Genomic DNA, 24,954 nt, shown 5'->3' with positions numbered 1-24,954 from the left:
TTCTAAATTCTAGTTCGGTACTATCTACATAATTATTTTAGCCTATAAATTGTTTAAAGCTAATGATGTCTAAAAATGATAGATTTAATATATTTATTTAATGTATTTATGCTTATTATATAATTGTGTGTCTTAATTTTACTTATATCTACCAATATACAGTCATTTTACGAACTTTACAAATTTTTAAAAAAAATTTGCATAGCGCCAGGCCATTACTGTTACGTTATAGCCGTTATAGGCCTGTTTCCGTTACCCGCGACCACGATCGCAATTTGAAACCATGATCCCAATATAAATCTCACTTCAGTTCTTCATGTTCCCAGCTTTTCCATTAATCTTTTATCCATCAGTTCCATTACCCAAGTCCTTAATTGTAAAATTGGATTTTTTCCTACTCATTGCATATTTTAGGATTTAAAAACAGGAAAACTGATTGGCGATAGTAAGTTGCGAGATGGTTTGTATTTTCTAGATGATGGTTGTAGTTCCTCAAATCCCAAAGCAAACCAGGCTTTGTTAGGACAATCTATGAGTGCTAATGAGGAGATTATTCAGTGGCATAGGAGATTAGGATATCCATCTTTTCTTGCTTTAAAAAAGTTATATCTTAACTTGTTTAGAAGTTACAACTCAAATTTACTAGTTTGTAATGCTTGTGAATTTGCTAAACATACAAAACATTCTTATCTTTCAACAGATAATAGAAGTTTGGTTTCTTTTAAGATTATTCATTTTGATGTATGAGGACCTACCCAAACTACTTCTTTGTCTAAGTATAGATGGTTTGTCACTTTTATTGACTGTTGCACTAAATTGACATGGGTTTATTTGATGAGAGCAAAAAGTGAAGTGTTTTCTTACTTTTAGCAGTTTCACAAAATGATTTGCACACAGTTTGATACTAAGGTTAAAATCTTAAGAACTGATAATGGCACAAAAGGATTTACGTGGTTCAGCTACAGAGAGACTACGAGACACAGAACCTTAAAGAATTACATTTTATTCACTTGTTTCTCAAGAGTCCACATTTGTAACAGAAGATACAAGATATATATGGAGTGAAATAAATAAACCATAAATTACTCCTAAGCCATTGATTTTGCTAATCAAATACATGATTTCCTCAAAATCATGTGAAATATAGCCCTCTAGTGCCTCTAAATGTAGCAAATATAAGTCTTCCCATTAAATTCCCTGAATTGGAACCTTATAATTAACCTAGAAAAACACTTTTATTCCATAATAATTACATAGGAAAAAACTAAAGTTCCAACATTCTTTTCCAATCAAATTCACCAAATGACCATAAGTTTAGGTCAATACTACAAATTTCATCTTCCAATCTCCTTCCAAATACCCTAAATTATATTATTAGCAAATCTTCCAATCTTGTAGGGTAACTCACTACTAGAAAACACTAAATTATTGATTCCAAATAGGAGAGAGTGACAAGCGTGATCCTATATTTGACAATAAATAAATAAATAAATAATGAGTTTAAAAAATCTTGTTGTCACTTTTGTATTAAGGAAGGTCTTAAAATGTAGATTATTGCCAAAATTATACTAGGCTACACACCCTATGCTCAACAATTCACATATGAACTCAAATCTTATGCCACATGAAGATAGTTGCATTGACTTGTTCATTTATTTTATATAAACCCTTCCAAACTAAGCAATGTCTTGAAATAATGACAATCACAAGAAAACAAGAAAAATCTACTACAATGAGAATTAAAATCTAACACGTCAGGGTTATCCTTACAAAGGACAACATAATAAGAATAAGGAGCAACCACATGACTCCATGCCTCCTGTTTGATAACAATAATGGGATGCTAAACATTACCAATTGCAAGCGCTAAAGTAAAACTTGAAACACTGTTGAACAAAGGACACAAAGAAGGAAACAATGCCGAACAAGTAAAACAAGTAAATTTGGTATAACTAACCCCACAACGTAGCTGATGTAATATGCTTGTATTTTCAAATTTCTGGGGTTGATTCAAAGAGTTTGGCTTCACACAACGTATATAATGAGGCTCAGTTGACTTGAGGGTTTCCATAAGTGCTTGAAGTTGTTGCTACAAACAAAAGAAAATGATTAATAGCACAAGCATTAGTGAGTTATTGACAACCAATTACTTGCATTTACATCCAACTAGAAATAATGGTACCATAAGAATTGTAAATGGAAAACACAAAATCCATTAGAAACAAAAATATTTGAATGATTATCACAAAATCGTATACAACAACATATTTGCTCCGAACCATTAAGACAAAAATGAAGCAAAAAATATCACACAACACATATCAATTGGAAACTAATAAAATATTACATTAAATTTTTAGTTGTTTTCCTCTCAGGTATGGGGCGATTTGGGGGGTGGATAGGGGAAAGGAGACAGAGAAGGGAAAGAGGAAGGGGAATGTTATGACTCAGTAATTTTTTTTTTAACTAATTAACATGTATGTCATGCACATATCATGATAAAACACAGATGCTACTCTTAATTGACATAATATTCTTTGACCGTGTAAAGAGAAATAATACAGGGATCCCATAAAAGCATTAAACGAAGCCATATCGTAATTCAACCATTGATTCTGTTTGTTGTTTGCCTAACAAAGCTATAGACTATTAATTTGGTGGAAGAGTATGACACAAATTCACAAGTTAAGGAGCATGGGAACCTTTTCTTCTTTCATGATCTTGCATCATTCTCTTCTACTTCTTACATTTTTTTATACACATCAGCTAGTAAACCAATTCACTGCAAAGAAGATGAAGGCTAAGAGAAGAAAATTGTATACCTTAAATCTAGAGGCCACTGAAGAAAACTTATATGACGATCGGGAAGATTCCTCAGGAGGTGAAGGGAAAAGACCAGCAACAAAGGAGCATTTGGAAGAAGACAGCAAATTGCAATGTTCTACCACTACATAATCACGATTTTTATCTAAGAAGGTGTCCGTTTGGTAGGTGACCTACAGGAGGGGAAAAAAGAGCAGTCGTTCTTCATAAGAATGCTCCAATGGATCCTAACATAATGTCTTTTGCAGTATGAAGTGAAATACAACGTACCTTGCCAGCATAATGAGAAATGGTAAAATCTGTTTCTGAAAATTTTGCCTTTTCCAGCCTTGGGTGAGCACAGAGATTCTGGAATAGCTTGGTTGAAAATGTTTCGTGTGTTGATTTCGGGAACATGCTGCATAAAATGAAAATTAGGTTAAGATGCCTATAGGCAATTTTATAAAATAAAATGCATCAATTCATAGTGAAGAATTCAAACTGTACCACGCTTCATCCAAGAGAGCAATTATCCCTATAGGTTTCTGCAAACAAGTGCATGCTGACATAAGGCCCAACAGTAACAGAAACTAATGCCATAAAATTAAGAAAAAAAATTATATAAAAAAAAGAGAGGACTCTAAAAAAATCGAGCAAAAAGATGCCTTGACAATCTTGGGGTTAAAAGATAGAAGCATCTTTGCAAATTTCCAGTAGGGTGCCATTAAGCTGAGCGTTAAATATTGAAAACACAATAGTGTATCTCCTTCATGTAAATGTAAACCGAATTTTTGAGCTAAAACAATATCCAGAAAACTTAACAAATTGAAAAATACTAATTTTAGGAGAATTTTCTTCCTATAAAACCTACTTTTAACCCTTATAGCACCTTCAATATCATTCACAGCACCAAATACATGCAGAATGGGTCATAGTAAAAGGAAACACAAACTAGATAGATCTGTGATATTAGAAAGGAAGGTTAGCAGTATAGCATTAAATAATGCCATGAATAATAAATCAGCCAGACTACATAACATTTTTCAGAGAGTAAAATGAGAACCTTCTCAATTAGATCTAAAACATCCTGGTTGTCTATAAATTCAATGTAGCTCCAATTAATTTCTTCTTTTTGATACTCCTCCTGTTCCATCTTGAACACATGCTGAAATATATTTTAAAAAAAATAATAAAAAAATAAAAAAAAAAGTTAGCCCAGAAAAAAAGTCTTGGCAAATGTCATCTCATCTTGAATGAAAACATTGCACACCTCGTTAAAGTGTTGCTGAAGTTTCTCATTTGCAAAATTAATGCAGAACTGCTCAAAACTGTCGATAGTAATCATGTTAAAGAAATTAGGGCACAGAAGATGATGCCAAGCAATGCCAATATTGGAACAGTGCAGATTCAAAATAAAAACTATACAAACTACATATCCAAGTCTAGAAAGACAGAACACAAACATCTTAGAAATACATTTCTTTAGTAGTAATAAACTTAGAAAAATAATGATCGGTAAGGGGAAGCACCCTCCTACACTCTTTGAACAGGAGAATAAATAAGAGAACACCCTAAATAAAATTACATGTTCAAAAAGACACTCTGGTGAAACTGTTCACTTGTATAGTGTCAGAGTGATGAAGATGAAACTTCTTCCAAACACTATGTAATGATTCTGTCTCATGCAATAGCAATAACAAGGGCTAACAGAGTTTTAAACAAGACACATTACCTATTACATTTAAAGCATTCAAAGCCATAAATGTCCAATACTCCAATTTGAATCTGAGAAGTCAGATCTTGCCCAACAGACCTATTAATCTTATCAACAAGCCTAAAAGAAAAATTCAAACCAAACAAATGCAGCTTGTCAAAAGAATTCCAGATGAAGAAAAAGGCAAAGCCCTTCAATCAAAATGAGAATAAGCATACCAATCAAAAAGCCTAGCATAAACTGTCTTTGCCAAGGCATCCCTACTAGCAACAGCGGCATTACAGTCAAGAGCCTTTACAATACTTCCTTCACGGGTTTGAATTGTACGAGTGCACAATGTTGCCAACAAAAGGTTGACATCACACCTGATGAATAAGTAATGTAATTGCTGAAAGTACCAAATGCCAACAACCCCTAAACTAAGGTAAATTCTTGTGTATTGGAATGTATAAAAACTCTTGATAAAGAATAAAAACATTCAATTTCCATTGATGCCACATGTTCAAAACAAAGAAGAATTTTCTCTTTTTGTTTGTTTCTTTTCTTCATTTTTAATCCAGGGATTTAAATAACAGTGTCTGTTGCTTTTGCAATGAGAAGACGGTATTGAACTGTATCAAACTCAACCATTACTTCTACGATTTCTTTTAAAAATAAGGGGAAAAAAATAAAATTCACAGTTTTATGATTTTCTAGTTATAAAATAATTTATTAATAGTGTAACATGTTTTCACCATGGATGTAAAAATGTTTAAAAGCAAAAATTAAGTATGCATTACAAAATGGCAAAATTAAATCTTTAAATATAGAAGAAAAAAAATATAGAACATAAGTTAAAAGAAAAAAGACTTGTAGCCTTTTTATTTAAACTAGAAAAAAGTGAAGTAGCCATCTTCACGCCCTTAGCATCTCACTATGTAATGGTGCATGTCAGACATTTTGTCTGGTGCACACCATTGTGGACAAAACACCCATGATTCTCAAATTTACCAACACATAAGACCCAATTTGTATCAGCCTTTTAAACCAAAAAAAAAAAAAAAATCTGCATCAGCCAATCATTTTCTGTTATTATCTGGCTGTTATGGAACTGTACAGCCATTTTTTGAGATCCTGGATGGCTGGATCCAGTATCGTATGATGGACTTACACATGGAGCTTCAATAAATTAAGAATTGCATCCACATTCCAGCCTGTTAATGCAATTTTTACTTTCATTCAAGCCAAATGTAATAAGCTCATCTACAATAAAAATCTAAAAATGGAATATTAATCATTATCTTTTGAGATACGTCATCAAGAATAATTGAATTTTTCACTCTTTACTAAAATAGTAAAAAAAAATTACAATTCTTGCACTTCCCATATGCTTTAGATAGAAAAACATTGTGAACAATTTAACAATTCTGATTTAAAAACTGACAGACAAATAAAGGAACTAAAGTCAACGTCATACACAGGTCAGCCATTCATTCAAACCAGAAATACTTTCTGAGGTATTAAATATATCACCTACATAAAAAGATTAGCTGCCGTCTGCATATGAAAGCTAGATTTCTGATCCTTTACAATTGAAGAATCATGTTCTTTTCCAGGAGAGAATTCAACATTTCCAAGATGAAGAATTGCAGCCAAGGTGCGAAATATAGCTTCCTGATAGAGTATTAAGGCAATATAAGTAGGAGAACACCCAAGAAAAGAGTAACAAAAGGAAAAGTAAGATAAAGAACTAGGCCATTGCGTAATGTTCGTAAACCTGATCTTCATGACTTATACCAACAATTTCCATTGCTCTCCTTGTCTTCATGTACTCCTCCGCATTGCTAATTCCATCTAATTCATAGGTCTTACTCTGATTCAAGTAATGAAAGTGGCTTGGATGATCCAAATTGTACTTTTCTGCAACCTAGACCCATATAGACAACCCAAAGGTAACATATATTAGCTACCAAATTGCACTGTACAAGGACAACATGTGCCACAAAAAGACACTTGACTTAGAAAAACTCAATCATTAAAAGCATCACTATAAAAGCACTAAACAAAATGCACAGGGAGTTGCATACCCTCCCAGATGCACACAATTGATAAAAGCAATGGTAGTTCCTTTCAGGATCTGTTATCTGAACTACACGAGACCGTTCCAGAAGGTATGTTCTAATAGCAGCACCAGATATTCGACCATTTGCATCAAATTGGATCTCAACAAACTTCCCAAAACGACTGCCATGACAATACAAAAGATATTGGCAAGAACAAAAAATGTTAGAAGGAAGATTAGCATTGCTGAAAATTAACAAGATGAAAGAATAATATAAAATCAAATTGCACAATTCTTTCAAATTGAGATGAATCCAAAAATCTTACTATCATAATCTTCAAATGGCAGAAATTATCCAACATGCCTTCATGTAATACAAGTTACATAATAACTCCAATCTTTAGCATTTTTTTTCCTTCGCAGTTGTATTATAGTCAGTCAGTTAAGGTGCAGCTATTTCCATTACTGTAGAGATTTCCTCGCAGTTCCAGCATTTATATGCCTCTTTTCATTGTGCCCAAACTTTTTTCACCGTCATTTAGTCATAACAATTGGAATAATTAGTCTTCATATGGAGAATGACTTGTTGGACATTCATTACTCGAAAATGTGTTGAGAGATAATAACTAGAAGCACTAAAAGGCAACCACTTTAAAGCTACAAGTGGGCAAAGAAATAAATCAACATTTTTTAAAACAAACTCCAACCCACCTTGAGTTGTCATTTCTAATAGTCCTTGCATTACCAAATGCCTCCAACAGTGGATTTGACTGAATTATGCAAAATTATGAATCAGCAACACCTTGATCGGAAAGACATGTAAATAAAAAATGTCCAAAATGTACAGATAAGACATGAATTTTGCAGATTGCCTCATAAAAATAGTTTAAGGGAACTAAAAAAATGAAGCAAGTTAACCAGAACAAATCTTTACGGATCCAACCCATATCCCTTCTGTAACCAGATGTTTAGGTAAAAACCTAAAATTTGCTTCTCTTGCACCAATGGGAAATTTTCTTTTGAAAACATAATTTAAGTTGAATTAATGTGACTCGTAAATGCATGGATATACACACAATTGTGGTATATGCAAAATTACACCAATGTATAGTAACTCCGACTGGACACTGGCCTTTTTAACTAAGCTGTATCCAGTTCTTGTTTGAGAAAAAGATGCTAGCAAAATGGAGCAAAGAATAGGGGCGGGCACCGCGGGGTGGTTGGGTGGGTGGTGTGGTTGGGTGGGGGAGGAGGGGAAAGAAGTCTCAAGTCTTACTTCAAGAACTTGTTGTTCAACTGTTCTGTCGTCACCAGAGGCTCGACCACCAACATAAGTTAGATACTGCATGATCAATTTTGTTGTCTCAGTTTTTCCAGCCCCACTTTCTCCACTAACCAGTATAGATTGGCTTCTACTTTCACTCATCATAGCTCTAGATTTAAAACCAAATAGAACCTAATTAGACCACTTTATATAGTAAGCTATATATATCACAAATCAACATTTGATTTCCATAGAAACATCTTTCATGAGAGATACCTATATGATGCATCTGCAACAGCAAAAACATGAGGACTTAGCTCACCAAATGGTGCTCCCTTATACTGCTCCATCATATGCACATTGTAAAGATGAGGAAGCTTGGTGAATGGATTAACAGCTATCAAAATGCTTCCTGTGTATGTCTATCGAAAAAACAGAAAGGAGGAAAAGAAGATTACATCATGACATTGCAAAGTCCTTCATATTTAAATTCTGCATTCCAATAGTAAGTGGTTAGAATTACAGATCAGCATTGGCTTCACTGCTTCAGAAAATGAATTATTTAATTAACTGGGTCGCAAAAAAAAAAAAAAAATCACTTCAATCTGCATTGAGCTTTGCAAAATGTCCATTGCAAGCATGGTCACAACAACGCAAAAATAATCATTCAATAGTAAAAAATCCAGCTCAATTCCATTTCACACTAAAAATGCTCAACTTATTATGTCAGATGCCAATAACCTCAACTCTCCATAATATGGTAGTTCAAATTTCAAATCCTCACCCTATTGCCCCCAGTTGACTTAAATACAACGGCTATGGACAAAGTTCACATATAAATAGCAACAATTAAGATGAAGATTTCCCAGAAATGAACAAGATTCTTTCAATTAAGCAAAAAAAATAATAATAATAACACTTGTCAACTGCACTAAGCAGTTGAAAAGAATGTATAGATAGATAAACTTACATAAATATCATTAAGAGCATATCTGCGTTCGAGATTGTAAAGCACTCCAGGCTCATGCAAGTAAGTCAACTTAGTCATGTCATCAACTCCTCCATGCTCCTCCTCATCATCATCCCTGAGAAACAGCTTCTCCGGAGAAGCCAAAACCTACACGAAAATTGAAAAATGAACAAAGAGTAAAAGTCAAAAACCAACTCATATTCCTGAAAACCAAACTAAGAGAAGAAAAATTCGTCACCTTCTTGGAAGAATTAGTGAGGAGGAGTTGGACATGCTTTCCAGCAAAACCAGTAACTTCAGCAGCAACCCAAGCCAAATTCTTATCTTCTACCCAAACCTTAGAGCCCTTGCGCAGATTCATGTTGGTTTGGTATGAACAAAGATTGAAAGCAAAAGATCAGAGAAGCCGTAACAAAGACAATACAAGAGGAGGACAAGGGAGAGGCTTGGGGTGAAAATTTTTGTGTTCCCGCCTTTAGCAGGCATAGCGTAACGAAAGAGAGCAAATGTATTTCGTGTCGTAATCGACACGTCACCCCTTGAGGCTTCAGGAGCTAATTGGTCATGGTTTGGTTGTTATTTAAAAATTAAAATTGCTCGTACTCGATCGCTACTTGCGCGTTTGAAGCGAAATCGCACCTTTTTTCATTTTTTTTTCTGGTAAATTTTATAATTAAAAATAAAATTTTTCATTTATTATTAAAAATTATCTATATTAATTATGTGATTATTAATAATTTTAATTTATATTTTTTAATTTTAATATATAAAAATAATATAATATTTTAAATTTTTTATTAATTATTTTAAATTTTATTTTTATTATTTTTATTTCTTAAACTTTTTTAACAAATATTTCATAATTAAAATAATTAAAATATATATAATATAAATATAAATATATAATTAATATATATTAATACATTGTAAATTAACTTATAATAATGACAATAAATATCAAATAATTTATAATTTATATATAATAAAAAATATTATATGATAATATTATAAAAGTAAAATATTATATATTAATTATATGACAATATTATAAAAAATAATACTGTATCGATTTTTTTATTAATTATTTTAAATTTTATTTTTATTATTTTTATCTCTCAAATCTTTTAATAAAAATTTTATAATATAAACGATTAAAATCTATATATATATAATATAATTATAAATATATATAATTAATATTTATTAATATTTTTTAAATTATTTTATTATTATAGTATTAAAATGTTACTTATTAAATAATTAATTATCTATCACATATTATACACTGTCGCATATTAGCTACGTGATAATATTATATAAAAAAACTCTTATCTATTATTATTCTCAATTTATTTATCTTTTCTTAATACTTTTTTAAAGATATTTTAGTTAATTATTAATATTTTTTATAAAATTTTTATTTTTTAATAATTTCCTTAATATTATGAAAACTTTAAAAAAAATATTAAAATTAAATGAAGAGAGCATTATTTTAAATCCTTATGATTAATATTTAATTTTTTAAAAGGACATAAATATTATTTTAGTAAAAAATAAATATAATTTATTTAAACATATAAATAATATTCATGAGCGATTACAAAAAGTAATAATTATTTTTTATTAATTTAATATTAAATATTTTTTAATTATTAAAATAATTTTTTAAATTATATATTACAATTTTAGATAAATAAAGTAATTAATTCTTTTAAAAGTTAAAAAATTTATAATTTAACTCTTTATTTTTTAATATTTTTGTCAAACACGTAATTATTTTCTTCGAGGGTAAGGTTTGCAGCAATATCCATGCCACGTGTGATTTGAATTTTGTGGTTTCTTCTTAACTTAGCGCTGAAATCTCAGGGCCCACTCGCTCCGACCACAATCACAGGTGTCAGGCAGTATATTATTGTTATTCATTCCATTAAAGTAAAATTATGTGTGAAATAATATTTAATTAGAATGGATAATTAGAAATGCATTTAAAGTTAAAATAATCTTAAACATGTGAGTTTCAAGATTCAGCACATATGTGAATAGTGGATTGTGACTTGGTTGGCATATTTTTCCAGTGAAAGTGAAATATGGAAAATGAATATTTTAATTTTAATATTTTTTTTTAAATTATTATTTAATTTTTATATTTTAATAAAATTATTTAATTATTGTATTATAAAAATTATATTATTTAATTTCTATGAAATTGTAAAAATTATATTATTTAATTTCTATAAAAATTTTTATTAAACTATTTAATCTTTTTATCAGATTTTTTATTTGTCAATATTAGTTAACATAATATTTAGTATCTCTATTTTAATAAAACTAATTAGTTAGTATCTGTATTATAGAAAAACATATTAGTTAGTATTTATAATTTAACTTTATTAACTATTTAATTTATAATTATTTTTTTATACGTAAACTACCTAATTTTTCTCTCTTATTTCTTTTTTATCTTTTCTTATTTCTCTCTCCATATTTTTTTTCTCTATACTCACACCTTTCTCTCTCTTATTCTCTCTTTATTTTTCATCTGTCAATAAAAATTGTGCAAGCTATTTACACAAGAAAATTAATTAGTTTCTTTAAATTTCTAAATAATTAAGAAAAATTATTTCTAAGTAGATAAAATATAAAAATTATGTCCAAAAATTAGAAATTTTAAAAAAATGTAAATTAAAATTTAGTCTCTATATAGAAAAATTTTTATTTTTATCTAAGAATATATTTTTCAAAATACATGATTCAACTAATTGATTTCATTAAAGTAAAAGAATTAAATAATAGTATTTTTTAAAAATATAGAGATCAACTAATTAGTTTCTTTAAAAAAGAGGGACTAAATAATAGTGTAAATAATATGAGTAATAAAAAAATTAACGAAAAATATTTTTTAAAATATATGGACCAAGTAGTTAATTTCGTTAAGATACAGGGACTTAATAATAATTTTTCCATTCAAAAAATAAACCTAATAATATGACAGCTTAAATCTCAATTTCATCTATATATTTAGCTCTATTTAATTTTTTTAAAATTTATTAAAAAAAATTTAATTTAAATTCAATTTAATGCAAAATTTGATAAAACCAATAAATATGTTGATTAACATTGTTGTTTTTTAATTTTATATTTTATGAAAATTAATTACTGTTTTATTTTTAATTTTTAAAATTTAATAAATTATTTACCTATAAAATTATACCTTTTCTGTTTTTCTCCACAACCAACAAAGCCCTCTGCTTCAAATATAGTACCCATTGCCATTGGTCATCAACATCTCATCATTTATAAACACCAGAAATCATATCAAGAAGAAATATATCACCATCTTGTTGAATTATCAATATCAATAAGCCATTGACATAACATGCTATCATCCACATAGACAAAACCAAAGACAAATAAAGGTGAAAATTAAAATTCAAAGATAAATGAGAATAAGAAGAAAATACTTAAGATATCTTCACAGTTATTAAAACTGGACCGAAACTTGACTTTAGCGAAGGAGTGGATCAGCAAGTTATTGATTTAATCGGTGAGTCATTAAAAAATTAATTAAATATATATTAATTAATTAATTATTACCATTACTAATATAATTAAATAAATATTTCAATTGAATTTTATTTTTAAAACTAATATTTCAACTTTTATCAAGCTATAATTACATATATTTTAATAATACTTTTAAGTTTTTCGTGATAATATTAAAAATACTTAAATTTTAATTATTTTTACTCAAACTTTATAATTAATATATAAAATAAAAATAATTTTATAAATGAATAACTATTTTTTAAATATTTATGAAATATTAATTATATGGTAAAAATGAAGAAATAAACATACCATTTTATAAAATTTATCATATTATTATAAACAAAAAAATAATAGTTAAATAATATTATATTCATTGACTAAATATAAATATAAAAATTTTAAAATATTAATATTATTAATGTTTTTAAAAATTGTTAATTTAAAATAAATTAAATTAAATTAACCTCATCAATGAATAACTTGGTCAATTGGTCACTATTTAAATAGCAGGTCATTTGAATTTTTTCGAGTTAACTTATCGTCTAGTTTAATGAGAGAATCAACTTGATTTTATACCCGGATCACCAAGATGATTTAAGTTTTATAACAATGGATAACGTGGAGGGATTAGTATTAAATAATTTACAAGTTTTAAATATTGATATGTATTTAATGTTTAACAAAGTTGAATGACGAAAAATAAAAGAAATTTATATTACCAACTCTAACTAATTTAAGATTAAGACTACTTGTATTGTTTGTAGTTTTTATTTTTCAAAGTGGACAAATATGATTTTTATTAAAAAATTAGATTGAATCGATTAAACTCTATTTGATTTTATTTCAATTTGAATCAAAATGGATATGATTTATTAGAGTTTGACTAGTTTCGGTTAAAACCAGAATATATTTAGTAGAATTTTTTTTTTAATTATAACAAATGAAGGTTATCTGGATATAACGATTATAGCCCCTTAAGCCTGAGGCCTGGGGTCACCGGTTGACGTTCTCAATTTAATTCAACCCCATAGGAAGATATCTATCATTGAACCTGCTATGGTACCGAAGGAGACAAACTATTAGATAACTCACTGCCTTCTCCCATTGCACATCTAAATGCGAACAATATTTAGTTATCATGCTAGTGCAAAGAGTCGAACCGAGTGGGACAAAACCATCTCTCTAAGTTAACCACCAGGATATCATGCTCGATGATAAATTATTAGTTTAAAAACTTTTCATTAAATATCATATCAAAATTTATATATTAATTATTTATATATTTTAATTAATATTGATATAATTATTTAATCTATAATTTATTAAACGTACTTTCATATAAAGTCAATTAATATAGTTATAGCCTTCAAATGAAAGCTACATTCATTTACCATTTTTATTAATCCCCAAAGCAAAACTAGATGGCTGCATGTTATTGGTGGGTTAGGATTTTTATTCAGTGTTAGGAGGAGCACGTGGACACCCATAGCTTCTGAAAATGGATTCCAAATTAAGTTTAACAAAATCCAGAGAAATATGGTAATAATTAATTATTTATTTTCCATATTTTCGCATAATGGTGCAGATTAGGGGTAACGCCGAGGAGCTGCAGCTGCTGCTGCTGCTGCAAGAGTCTGAGAAGATGGGAAGAAAGAAGCTAAGGATATTGAGATTGGAATGCGCCAAGGCGAGGCAAATAAAATATTCAAGGAGAAAAGTTGGAATTTTAAATAAGGCTAGAGAACTCGCCACATTGTGCGATGTTGATCTCTTGCTTCTCATGTTTTCTCCCGCCGGCAAGCCTTCCCTCTACATTGGCCATGACAAGTAATCGTTTCTTCGCTTTCAATTTTCTTCATATGCAATTCTTGTATAATTAATTTTGGTAACAATTTTATTTATTTTGCCTTACATTCTATCTGAGGATGACTGAAATTTATCATAAAATTTGTCAACTTCTGTAATTAAACTCAAAAATTTGTATAATTAACAATTAAATTTTCGCATTTGATTAATGTTTTCAATTGACTCGACCGTTAATAAATTTTTAGCATACTTTAATAAATAAAAAATTATAAGTCAAATTATAAATTGACTACAACTCAAAATAAAAACCATTATAATTATTTTTCAAGCACTATATATTAACGATTTATTGATTATGGCTCGATTTAAGACATTAATTAAATATAAAGATTTAATTGGCAATGGTATTTTATTGTAAAAATTGATAAACCCTAAAATAAACTTAATACTACTAAGCATGATTGCATATAAGAGTTTTGCTTAAACTTTGACGGGTTTTGGTTGTTGCAGAGATCTAAGTGCAGTTTTAGAGAGACTGTTAAATTTAACTATTGAAGAACGAGAACAAAGGTGTGGAGGCTGATTCTGTTTGGTTATTGTGTTAATAATTATTTAAAATTGAGGCTAATTAATGAAAAAATTTAACATTTTCGCGTGTTTAATTTAACATTTTCATTATTCAATTGCTAATTTTTCTGCTTCCTGAATGTATTCAGGAGAATCTATACCATGAAGGTAAGAAATAAGATTTAACACATTTTGATATTACTTTTCTAATTTTGTTTTTTTAATATTTTATTTTATTTCATATTTTTTTGAAGTTACTGAAGAAAGAATACTCAAAGGCCAACACAACAATTGATACAGGAAACATTTTACTTGACACGCACAGGTACTTCTAATAACAATAGATTGTTAAATCTCGAGTTTAAATGTTAATTATATTAAAAAAATAAAAATAAAAATCTTTTTATTTTATTTATGCATATATCCATGAAGCTTACTATTTTTTTTTCCTCCTCTTGCCATAATTTGCAGAGCTGAAGCAGTGAAAGTATGTTCCTTTCCTTGACGCAGAGAAACCAATTAAAATTGAGCCTAGTTGGGGAAGTTTAAATTAGTTATTTTTAATTTTTTATTTAATTTAGTCGAGATATTTCAATTTAAGCATAATTTAGCCAAAAATTAAGAAAATTAAGAAATTGAGCTTCTTGATTTTTGGGCTAAAATCAAGAAATTAAAAAATTTAATCTCAAAATTAGGAAATTAAACTTCCTGATTTTTTATTTAAATTAAGAAATTAAAAAATTTAGCTTATATTGAGCTAAATTGAGTTTAAATTAAAACGTCTGAACTAATTTGGACAAAAAGTTAAAAATGAGCTAAATTGAATTTTTCCAATAAGTATAGGGACTAAATTGAACATTTTGCTGATTTCTATTTGAAAATTATAATAGTTTGGAAGCTCACAGCTGCAAAGACATCAATTGGGAGAAATGAAACAAAAGCTCACAGAAAAGATGAACATTCTAAGGTTGGTTAAATTAATTCTTAATTACCAAATAATTATCATTATTATTAGTCCATCTAGCTTTGATGTGGAATTATTAACGATGAAATTAAGATTATCCTCGTCAGGGATTGGAAGAATCCTTTCAATGTTGACAACTTAGCACAGATCAAAATCATGGAAGAGCGTCTCATTGCAACTCTCCATAGCATCAAAAACAGAAAAAAGGTCTTATATATATATATATATATATATATATATATATATATATATATATATATATATATATATATATATTCAACTTCTTTCTCCTTGCAATTTTAATCATGATTAAGGGGCAGTTTGATTGACAAATGAACACTGATTTGTGCAGGTAGCTGAGCACTTGCAGTCTCAGACTGTTTCATAACTGGGCGAAGTTGGTACGTAGATTATCTGAAGAAGTTGGCGCATCCTAACATTAATGGAGAGCAAATTTATGTAGTTTTCTGTGAGAGACTTCATCTAACGTGTTTTCATTTCCATTGCTGGAAATTTATTTCGGAATTTTAACTATCATGCATCAACTCCCTCTCCCTCAAGGCTAAAATATTTAATATTTATAATCGTTTATAACTCTTTAAATTTATATCCATTTGTATTGTGAAGTATTGCCCCCGCACCCTTAATTAGGTTAGTAGTGTATCTCGAGTCTGGTCCTATCAGTATGTGCCATACTCTTCTTAACTTTTAGAGATTGAGGAAGCATTAGAGATTGAGGAAGCATTAGAGGTTGAGGGAGTGTTTTGATTAGGGTCAATGGGATTTTATCACTATTTATATATTTAATAGCTAGCCCAACAACTATTTTTACAGAATATTTCTACTTTAACAGCTACATAAATAATTAATTATTAACGGCTAATATCTAATAATTAACGACTACTAGAACAACTAGTATTGTCAAATAGGGCTATAATTATTATGATTAAAATTTTAATATTAAACTATATTTTCTATGTCTCACACTCCACAGGAGAATGACGAGAATTCAGTTCTCTCAATCACTCATCACTTAAAAGCTTTTGACAATCTCCCTTGCCTCCAGCTCCTGCCCTCATAATTTGTAAAAGCAATGCCCCAAAGCCAAAGTCCATGGACAAATAGTGTTATCTATTAGTAATATGCCCTATAACATATCATTGTACTGTATCATGTAAATAATTACTTTCATTTAATGGCAATTATTCTTTTCATTTATGTTCAAATGGTTTGAATTTAATTTGAAAATGCCCTTTAATATATTGTTAGATATTTTATTCTTAAGTTGTTAAGAATATGAGTGACAGAACCATCTAGTACAAATATTATAAATTTGATTCACAATTTAGAATATTTCATTGGAAATGACTTATCTAGAAAGATTGTCACTTATGTTTGTTTCTATAGATTAGTATGAGATACTAATACGATGGAATTGTGAGTCTCATTCCATATGATAAATATGATGGACACTTATATGACAAGTAGGCCGAACCAGTGACACAAGATGACTTATACATGGAGTTTACTATTGTCAATACAAAGTTATCTAGATTATCATAGTGCATATAATACCTTAACCTGGGATAACATAGTTATATTATATATAGGTGGTTTGAGTTTAATACTGTTTTTATACTTTTACTAGGTATGAGTATATGAGCAGGTATTGGCTCCGACTAGTTATACATGAAGATAAGTGTTAGTCAATATGGAATTCGTTACCCTAAGTAAATAGAGATAAAATCCTATGTTCATTTAATTATTTATGATTATTCAAGTTTCTGGCCAGGACAGATAGAATTAGCAGAAAAGAGTTTCTGACAAGTACGTCTTATTAATCAAGAATTAGAATAAAAAAAGAACATAAGATTCAATACAATTGGAGTTTGACATAAACCATGATTCCAGCTTGAATTGAAATTTTATAATGGAGAGATTCAAGTGCATGGTATGTATGATCTAAGGTTCATGTATTGGAGAACTAATTCATAACTAATTGGGTGGTCATAGCACATAATGCTAGATGCCAACTATGACTTATGAGAACTTGAATAAAAAGAAAATTTCATTTTGAGTTTGGAACAACTCCAATAATATTAAGGAGTTAATATTATTCTCATTGCTAATTAGTGATGAATATAGTAAGTCACACGCACAAGAGCAAATTAATCAAAGCAAAATTAATTTAATTAATTGATTAAAGTGTTTAATTGATTAATTGAGTTAATTAATTTAGTTTGCAATTAGATTATAAAGTCCCTAGCATAACTTGAAACTAAATTTATCAATGGAAGTATTCAAGTTATTATTCAAAGTATTTAAATATAAACTTGAAAATTGACATAAGGAATAAGATGAATTTTGACTTGTCAAAGTTTGACCATGTTGACTTAGTCAAATATGAGAGAAAATTTAATTAATTAATGGTTGATTGATTAATTAAATGGCATGATTAATGTTAATTAATCAAGTCTTAATTTTATGATTAATATTAAGCATTGACAAGTGCACCAATTAGAATGGAACAACACTTTTGATTATCGAATTAGAAGTGAGCATTTGTTAGCTAATATTAAATATAAAGTTAAGATATTTATAATGGGATAAGAGATAAAATTAATTCATCCTCTTCATCCTATTGAGCCGGCCATTGTTCCCTTCTCTCTCTTTAGTTTTATCTTCATCATTGAGATAAAAATTTAAGAACACCAAGTATTGTTGATCTTGAATTATAAGTGAGAAAGTGTTTCTCACCACTTCCAAGGAGAGAAAACTCAAAAACAACATACTCTTCCTCCCTTCTAAGTTGCTGGCCAAACCACAAGGAAGAAGAAAAAAGGTTTTTGAGTTGATTAAAAGGCTTTGATCAAGAAGCTTGTGTGGACAAACTAGAGGGTCAACAATTGATGGTTCCCAGATAAGGTGTTAAGAATTTGATTCTGCGCCTATTTGGTAATAAATTCTCTAAAATCTTAACTTGTTAATTTTGGGGAAAATATTTCCTAATGGCAATAATGCTTGATTAGCATTTGAAACATGATATAGTATGACCAAATGGTGTGTTTTTCAATAGATTAATGTGGTTGCATGATGCATAAAACCCTAGGTTATGAAAAATTTTAAATTACTAATACTTGCACCTATTGATGAATTATTCTTGCAATTGGTGCAATTCCTCTTTCACTACTCTGCTCCTCTTAGCCTCTCAATTTCTTTATCTTTCTCTCTGCATTTGACCCTTTTATCTCATTCTCTGAATTTCTTTCATACCCACACTCTGATTCTCGTTTTCCTACCAGAACCACATTCAATTAGTAACTCTTAATCTTCCCCTCTATGGTTTTCACTATCAGTGTCCCTCTTTATTTGTTTGTTGTTGATCTCTATCACCTTTGGATTTGCTAGTGATTTTGCTTCCTATTGTGATTTTCTAGTTATCTTTGGTTACTCCATGTAGTTAAATTGTTATTGTTCTTGTCGTTATTGGTTTACTTAGAAATTATTGGGAAGACATTGTTTCAGTGAAATTCAAATGTTTCAATTTTATATAAATCATCTTTTGATTTAAATAAACATTGTTGATTTTTTTGTATTTTGGGATTTGAATAAGAATTTGTGCCTTTTTTTAGTGGATGGGAATTTTTTATGCTTTTAATTGTTTTACCTCATATATGAGTTTCTAGTTTTAGGGATTTTCTTGAATTTTTGAGGTTGTTCATGTGTTTTTTTATGGGTAAATATCATATATAGTCACTTAATTTTACGAGTGTTTTCATAGAAGTTACTAAATTTTAATTTATTTCATAAAACTGACTGAACTTCAATTTAATTTCATAAAAATTAATGTGACTAAAAATTAATTATTTTTAGGTTAACCTACTAACCTGTCTATTTTACAAATAAAATTACTTTATTTTATTAGCTTCTTAAAAAGATAAAAGAAAATAGGATGCATAAAACGCATCCAATTACTATCTTGCTATCAAACCCCTCTCCTCTCTCCATTTCTTTTTTATTAATAACCGCTAGTTAAATAATTTTATTTATAAAATAGTTGATAGACCAATAGGTTAACCTGAAAACCTTTTATTTTCCGATCACAGTAGCTTTTATGAAATTAAATCGAAGTTCAATAAATTTTATGAAAGAAATTAAAATTCAGTAGTATCTATAAAAACACTCATAAAGTTAAGTAATCTCGTGTAATAATTACTCTTTTTTTTTTCTATTTGGCAAATTGAGCAGCTAGATGAAGTGTGAGAGTCTCAACTTGTTATGCAGATGCGAGAGAGAGGAGGAGGAGGGGGGGGGGGGGGGGGTGGTGGGTGTGTGGGCGAGAAGAGTCAAAGAGATGTAGAGGGAAGGAGAGAGGCAAAATATGTGTATGAGGAAGAGAGGTAGAATATGTCAAAGAATGAGAAAGAGCGAAAAAGATAGAGAATGTGAAAGATAAAGGAAAAGAAATAGAACATAATTTTAAGGGCGTTTGATTTTGCTGTAAGTAAGTCAAACATTTTTATTAGTAAAAAGCTATAAATATAATAATATTTGATTTGCTTTATAAGTTGATACGTGTCAGCAAGTATACGGAATCACACTAGAAATAAATGATGAGTAAAATATCGTTCCCTTGAGAATTGTCTTTAATTATTAAAATTTATGTAAATTTTACTAATATCTAGACTATTAAATTACATTAAATTTAAGAAATTAAAATTGAGCTAAAGTTAAAATTAACTAAATAAAGCAGTGAAAACTTTGGGTTTAATATAAAAAAAAAGTGGCTACAAATTGATTTCACTTGACCCATTAATTAATCTCAATCAAATTTAACTATTATTGCAAGGGCAATAATCCAAGATATTTAATAATCCCTTCTGGGAATCATCAAATTAACTCCTATTTTGCAATAAAGAATTACTTACTTAATTAGAGCATTAAGAAAAAGATTATTCCAACAAAACCCAATCTCAGTTTTCACTCTTAATTGAAATTTATGATAGTTGTTATTAAACCAAATTCATAATCATGTTTTCCAATCATAGATTACAAATCTAACATCATTTAAGTATTTGGCCAATATACTCAAAAGCATTAAACTCGCAAATAACAACTATTAGCAAAGTAGAGAAAATTAGATCAAAATTTAAAGATTAAATCAAGTCAAACTACACAAATCCCTAGCTAAAAAAAATCTAGCCACTCATAATGTCAAAACTAAAAACAACCTTAACAAAATTGTATTTAAACATAGCAATAACAATTTAATCTCTAAACAAAATTTAAGAGAAAGAAAAGAAAAGAAAGAACTCTAGAAGCATGAGGACTTGATGAGAAAATCTTGCTCCAATCTCCTCAAATTCTTCCTCCCAAGCATTTCTCTGGCTCCAAAAAATTAAAACTTCTCATGTTTGAATCCCCTTTTACTGTCCAAAAATGTCCCTTTCTCTTTTCCAGCTCAAAATTTCCAATAACCTACTCTTTTGGATTCTTCTCTCACTTTTGATGATGTGTCAAAATTCTATTAGTTGAAAAAATAACCTCCAAAGACTATCTCATGGCTAGCCCTGCTTATAGGAGTCAATCTCATGGTTGGCCATGCGCCCTTCTTCTATCCCATAAGAAGTTGTATGAATTCTTCAATCTTATAGCTGACCATGTGAAACTCATGGCTGAGGGTAAGATTTTTATAATTTTTCATAAAAAGAACAAATATCAATTAAGAATTAAAAAAATTAACTTTAAGCTAAATAAAACTATAAAAATGTAATTAAAATTAATTAAAAAACTAAATATTTACATGAACTAATGCAATAAACTCTATAAAAATACTATATATCATAAGTTAAAAAAAACTATATACATTAAAAAATTATTTAAAATAATTCATAAGTTATAAGTAAATTACTTTTATTTTTAATTATATACTTATTTTAAAATTAATATTTGATCAAATAAAATATTGTATTATTCTAGTCATTTTTACAAATATCAACACTATCACTTAGCTACAAAGGATAACGCGGTGGGATCGTACCCATCTTCTTTTTATTTTTTATTTTAATTTATTGTTGTACAATATAAGTTTACTTATTAAAAAAATAATTTATAAGTGAAAAATGGAAGTTTTAAACATAATTTTAATAATATATTTTTTTTTAAAATATTAATATTTAAATAAAAAATAAAAATTTTTTAATAAAAATGATGTATCATTATTAGGGTGAGTTTGAAACTTTCTCTTTGTCTCCAACTCGCAAAATATTGAGGTAGAGATGGGGTCTAAGAAAACTGATTGGATGTAAGATTGATCGAGTTAGGTTCAAAAACAACTGTTATCCCTACTCTTACTGCTTAAAAATGCCATATATCTTTTTTTATTATTTTAATATATTAAGTTAATTTTAAATACCTCTCCACGTAACATTGAGTTAGGGGTATTTTTAATAAAAAAAAAAACCTTTATAAAAAATTAATGTAGGGGTAGAATAAAAATTAATCGAGTTTAAGTTGGATTCATAAATAATTATCATGCCTAATATCAACTACTTAAAAATGCCATATATTATTTTTATTTATTTTAATATATTAAGTTGCTTTTAAGCACCTTATAACGAAATGCTTAAAATGTAACTTTTAAATAGTTTTAATTAAAACATTCAACTATTTATTTTCAAATTAAATTATAAACTAAAAATATATTTATAATAAAAGTTAAAAATAATTAGTCAAACAAAATAAATACTTAATATAAGAAAATGATAATTAAATATTTCTTTTTGTCAAAAGTATATTAACTTGAAAATAATATTTGGTTATAAAGATTTTACTGCTACTTAAAATAGAATTGTGAAATTTGTATAATATAAATTAATATAAAATAATTATACCAAAATAATCATATAAAATAAGAGTGTTGGTGAAATTTAGTTGTAGAATCATATACAAATATTACTCCTTTTGTCCATTTTTATTTGTTATATTTGAGTTTTTCCTTTATCCAAAATTATATGTCACATTTAGAAAATCAATGAGCATTAACTATTTTTTTTTTATCAATTTTACCTTTTATATCTATTAAATATAATAAACATTTATATAAAAAGTAATTAGGTGAGATAAATTGCAATTTAGTCAATTATTAATATATTTTTATAAAAATGAAGTTATCCAATCATTTCCTTAATCACCATATAAAACACAAATATGAATGATAAAAAATGGACACATGTAGTAATTCATTAACTAAGCAAGCTTAACCAAATATGTTCAAAGTTAAAAAAAAATTAAAAGAGAGAGAGAGAGAAGAGAAAGGGTACCACAGGCAGAGAAAAATTTTACATGGTTATCTTTTTTTTTTTTTAACAGTGTGATTATGAAGATTAAATATTTATATCTAAATTAGTGCATTCATTATATATATATTTTAATTACTTTTGCATAAATATTGATATAAATATTTAATTTAATAGTTATTTGCTCATTCTCATATGATGTCAAATTTATCTTTTTTTCACTTCATCTTGGGATTAGTTGAATAGTAGAGAATAATATGTGTTTAATTTCTATGATGGAAGACATTTAATACTAATAAATTTTAATACATAAATACGAGAAGTCTAAATACAGAATAGAAGGTTCTCTCTAGACTTTCTCTCACTAAAAACTCTCTCAATACAAAAATGACTTTAAGGAAGGATCATTTCTTCCCTTACTTTCCTATGTTTTCTTCTCACCTCCTACATCTTTCATCTTCTCCTTCTTTGTCTTTTACCTTTTCCCTTGTCTTTCTTCCTCTTGACTTCTTATTTTTCATATGGATTTTATCCATTTTAATGAGAGCTTTATGCCCTCTTTTGTTTGTTCTCTTTTAGTTTACTTACGGTTTTTTTGTGTTTTAAAAGAGAAAAAGGCCAGATCGGGTAGTATTTTGGACCGATCTATTCGACATTCAATCTACTTTCATAGTGACAGGTGTTTCTTTAACATCAAAGTGACTTAAACCGCTACTTTGCAGATGATCTTAGAAGATTGATTTAGCCTACTTGGAGATTAGTAAAGTTTACGTATGCTCTACCTCTCTTTGGGACTCACAAGTAGTCTTCAATTTGCGTTCCCACCTAGTTTAAGTGGGACAAATGCACATAGAGACTAAGGGGGGGCAATGGGTACTCTTGAAAATTTGAAAATTTTTATAGATATAGTGGGCAATGGGCACTCTTGATTTAAAAAAAAAAAAAAAAACAAAACAAAACTCTTATTAAATTTTGTTGGATACTGGATCCAAGGACATTGAGGCCAAGATGAGCTTTGGGGCAAAAAAAAAAAAAAAAAAAAATCAAACGCTTATTTTAAAAGTTTTAAGGGTTTATTCATAATTTTATAAAAAAAATCTCAGATTTTTTATTATCTTGTTAAATAATGATATTAACACTGAAATACAACCTTCTTGTAAAAAAAAAAAAATCGAAATACTTATTAGCTATTCTTTTTAATCAATTTTATTTTTTCATTTTTCTTTTCTGATAAATCTACAATCACAACTTTCACTATTTGAAATTTAAATTAGGAACTCTAATATAATTATCTCATAATTTTTTTATTAATTTAAAATTTTGATAGTTTTCTTTTTATAATTGCTAAAAGTTCTTCATACTCATATTGTTTTTTCTTTTATAATATTAAAAGTTAGAACGACATCATTATTAACCTATAATTTTAATTGAATTTACTTTTTAAGTTGCTTTGAAAAAAATTAGATTTAAAATGAATTAAACAAAATTTTTAATTTTAGGCCTTCAAAATATTTTAATTCAATAATTCATAATAAACATTAATTTTATTTTTCTAACTAATAGCAATTTGCAAATTTTATTAAAAACAATAAAATTATTTATTTTTGTCACTATATTTATTGAATGTTTCATATTTTTATAGTTATGAAATATTTTTTTTCAATTAACATTACAAAATTATCATCACAAATCAATCAATCATCTATTCAATCGATACCCAAAAAAAAAAAAAACAAATTATGTATCTTAAATGGGCTACCCTACCATAAATTTATGCCTCTGTCACTGCTTACTTGTTACTAATTTCATTTTTTATTTCTTTTTCAAGCTACGTGAATTTATTTGAAAATTTGAATGTGTTTTTGTTAGACTTTTAGTTTGTACTTTGTTTCATTTAAATGAAATGGGTATAATGATAAAAAAAAAAAAATCTAAAGACTTAATCCATATTGATTTGGTATAGGAGAGCTTAGCCTTTC

At 28.1% G+C, this 24,954-nt stretch overlaps 1 protein-coding gene and 1 long non-coding RNA gene across 2 annotated transcripts in view; one reads left to right on the top strand and one right to left on the bottom strand.

Annotated features, from left to right (window-relative positions):
- The window catches only part of LOC110664705 (myosin-15), a 49,390-nt gene extending 40,023 nt beyond the window's left edge, over nucleotides 1-9,367 (bottom strand). Inside the window, exons 1-16 of the mRNA XM_058145863.1 lie at nucleotides 9,030-9,367; nucleotides 8,792-8,938; nucleotides 8,098-8,243; nucleotides 7,834-7,990; nucleotides 7,269-7,327; nucleotides 6,583-6,739; nucleotides 6,273-6,422; nucleotides 6,033-6,169; nucleotides 4,735-4,881; nucleotides 4,535-4,636; nucleotides 4,073-4,130; nucleotides 3,866-3,967; nucleotides 3,310-3,347; nucleotides 3,094-3,220; nucleotides 2,823-2,996; nucleotides 1,958-2,089 (exon numbers count right to left, since the gene is read on the bottom strand). Of these exons, the coding sequence (XP_058001846.1) occupies nucleotides 1,958-2,089; nucleotides 2,823-2,996; nucleotides 3,094-3,220; nucleotides 3,310-3,347; nucleotides 3,866-3,967; nucleotides 4,073-4,130; nucleotides 4,535-4,636; nucleotides 4,735-4,881; nucleotides 6,033-6,169; nucleotides 6,273-6,422; nucleotides 6,583-6,739; nucleotides 7,269-7,327; nucleotides 7,834-7,990; nucleotides 8,098-8,243; nucleotides 8,792-8,938; nucleotides 9,030-9,152 (1,956 nt within the window). The 5' untranslated portion in view covers nucleotides 9,153-9,367. The remainder of the gene's footprint in view (nucleotides 1-1,957; nucleotides 2,090-2,822; nucleotides 2,997-3,093; nucleotides 3,221-3,309; nucleotides 3,348-3,865; nucleotides 3,968-4,072; nucleotides 4,131-4,534; nucleotides 4,637-4,734; nucleotides 4,882-6,032; nucleotides 6,170-6,272; nucleotides 6,423-6,582; nucleotides 6,740-7,268; nucleotides 7,328-7,833; nucleotides 7,991-8,097; nucleotides 8,244-8,791; nucleotides 8,939-9,029) is intronic.
- Nucleotides 9,368-14,955: 5,588 nt separating this feature from the next.
- On the top strand, nucleotides 14,956-16,414 carry LOC110633549 (uncharacterized). The gene is made up of 5 exons (XR_009148319.1): nucleotides 14,956-15,038; nucleotides 15,185-15,200; nucleotides 15,604-15,680; nucleotides 15,785-15,884; nucleotides 16,030-16,414. It is a non-coding gene; the product is annotated as an uncharacterized LOC110633549 (long non-coding RNA).
- The last annotated feature ends 8,540 nt before the right edge of the window (nucleotides 16,415-24,954 follow it).

This window comes from Hevea brasiliensis, chromosome 4, assembly GCF_030052815.1.
Source record: "Hevea brasiliensis isolate MT/VB/25A 57/8 chromosome 4, ASM3005281v1, whole genome shotgun sequence".
Lineage (NCBI taxonomy): Eukaryota > Viridiplantae > Streptophyta > Magnoliopsida > Malpighiales > Euphorbiaceae > Hevea > Hevea brasiliensis.
The sequence above is the reverse complement of the archived record's forward strand: the minus strand, read 5'-3'. Positions and strand labels throughout refer to the sequence as shown.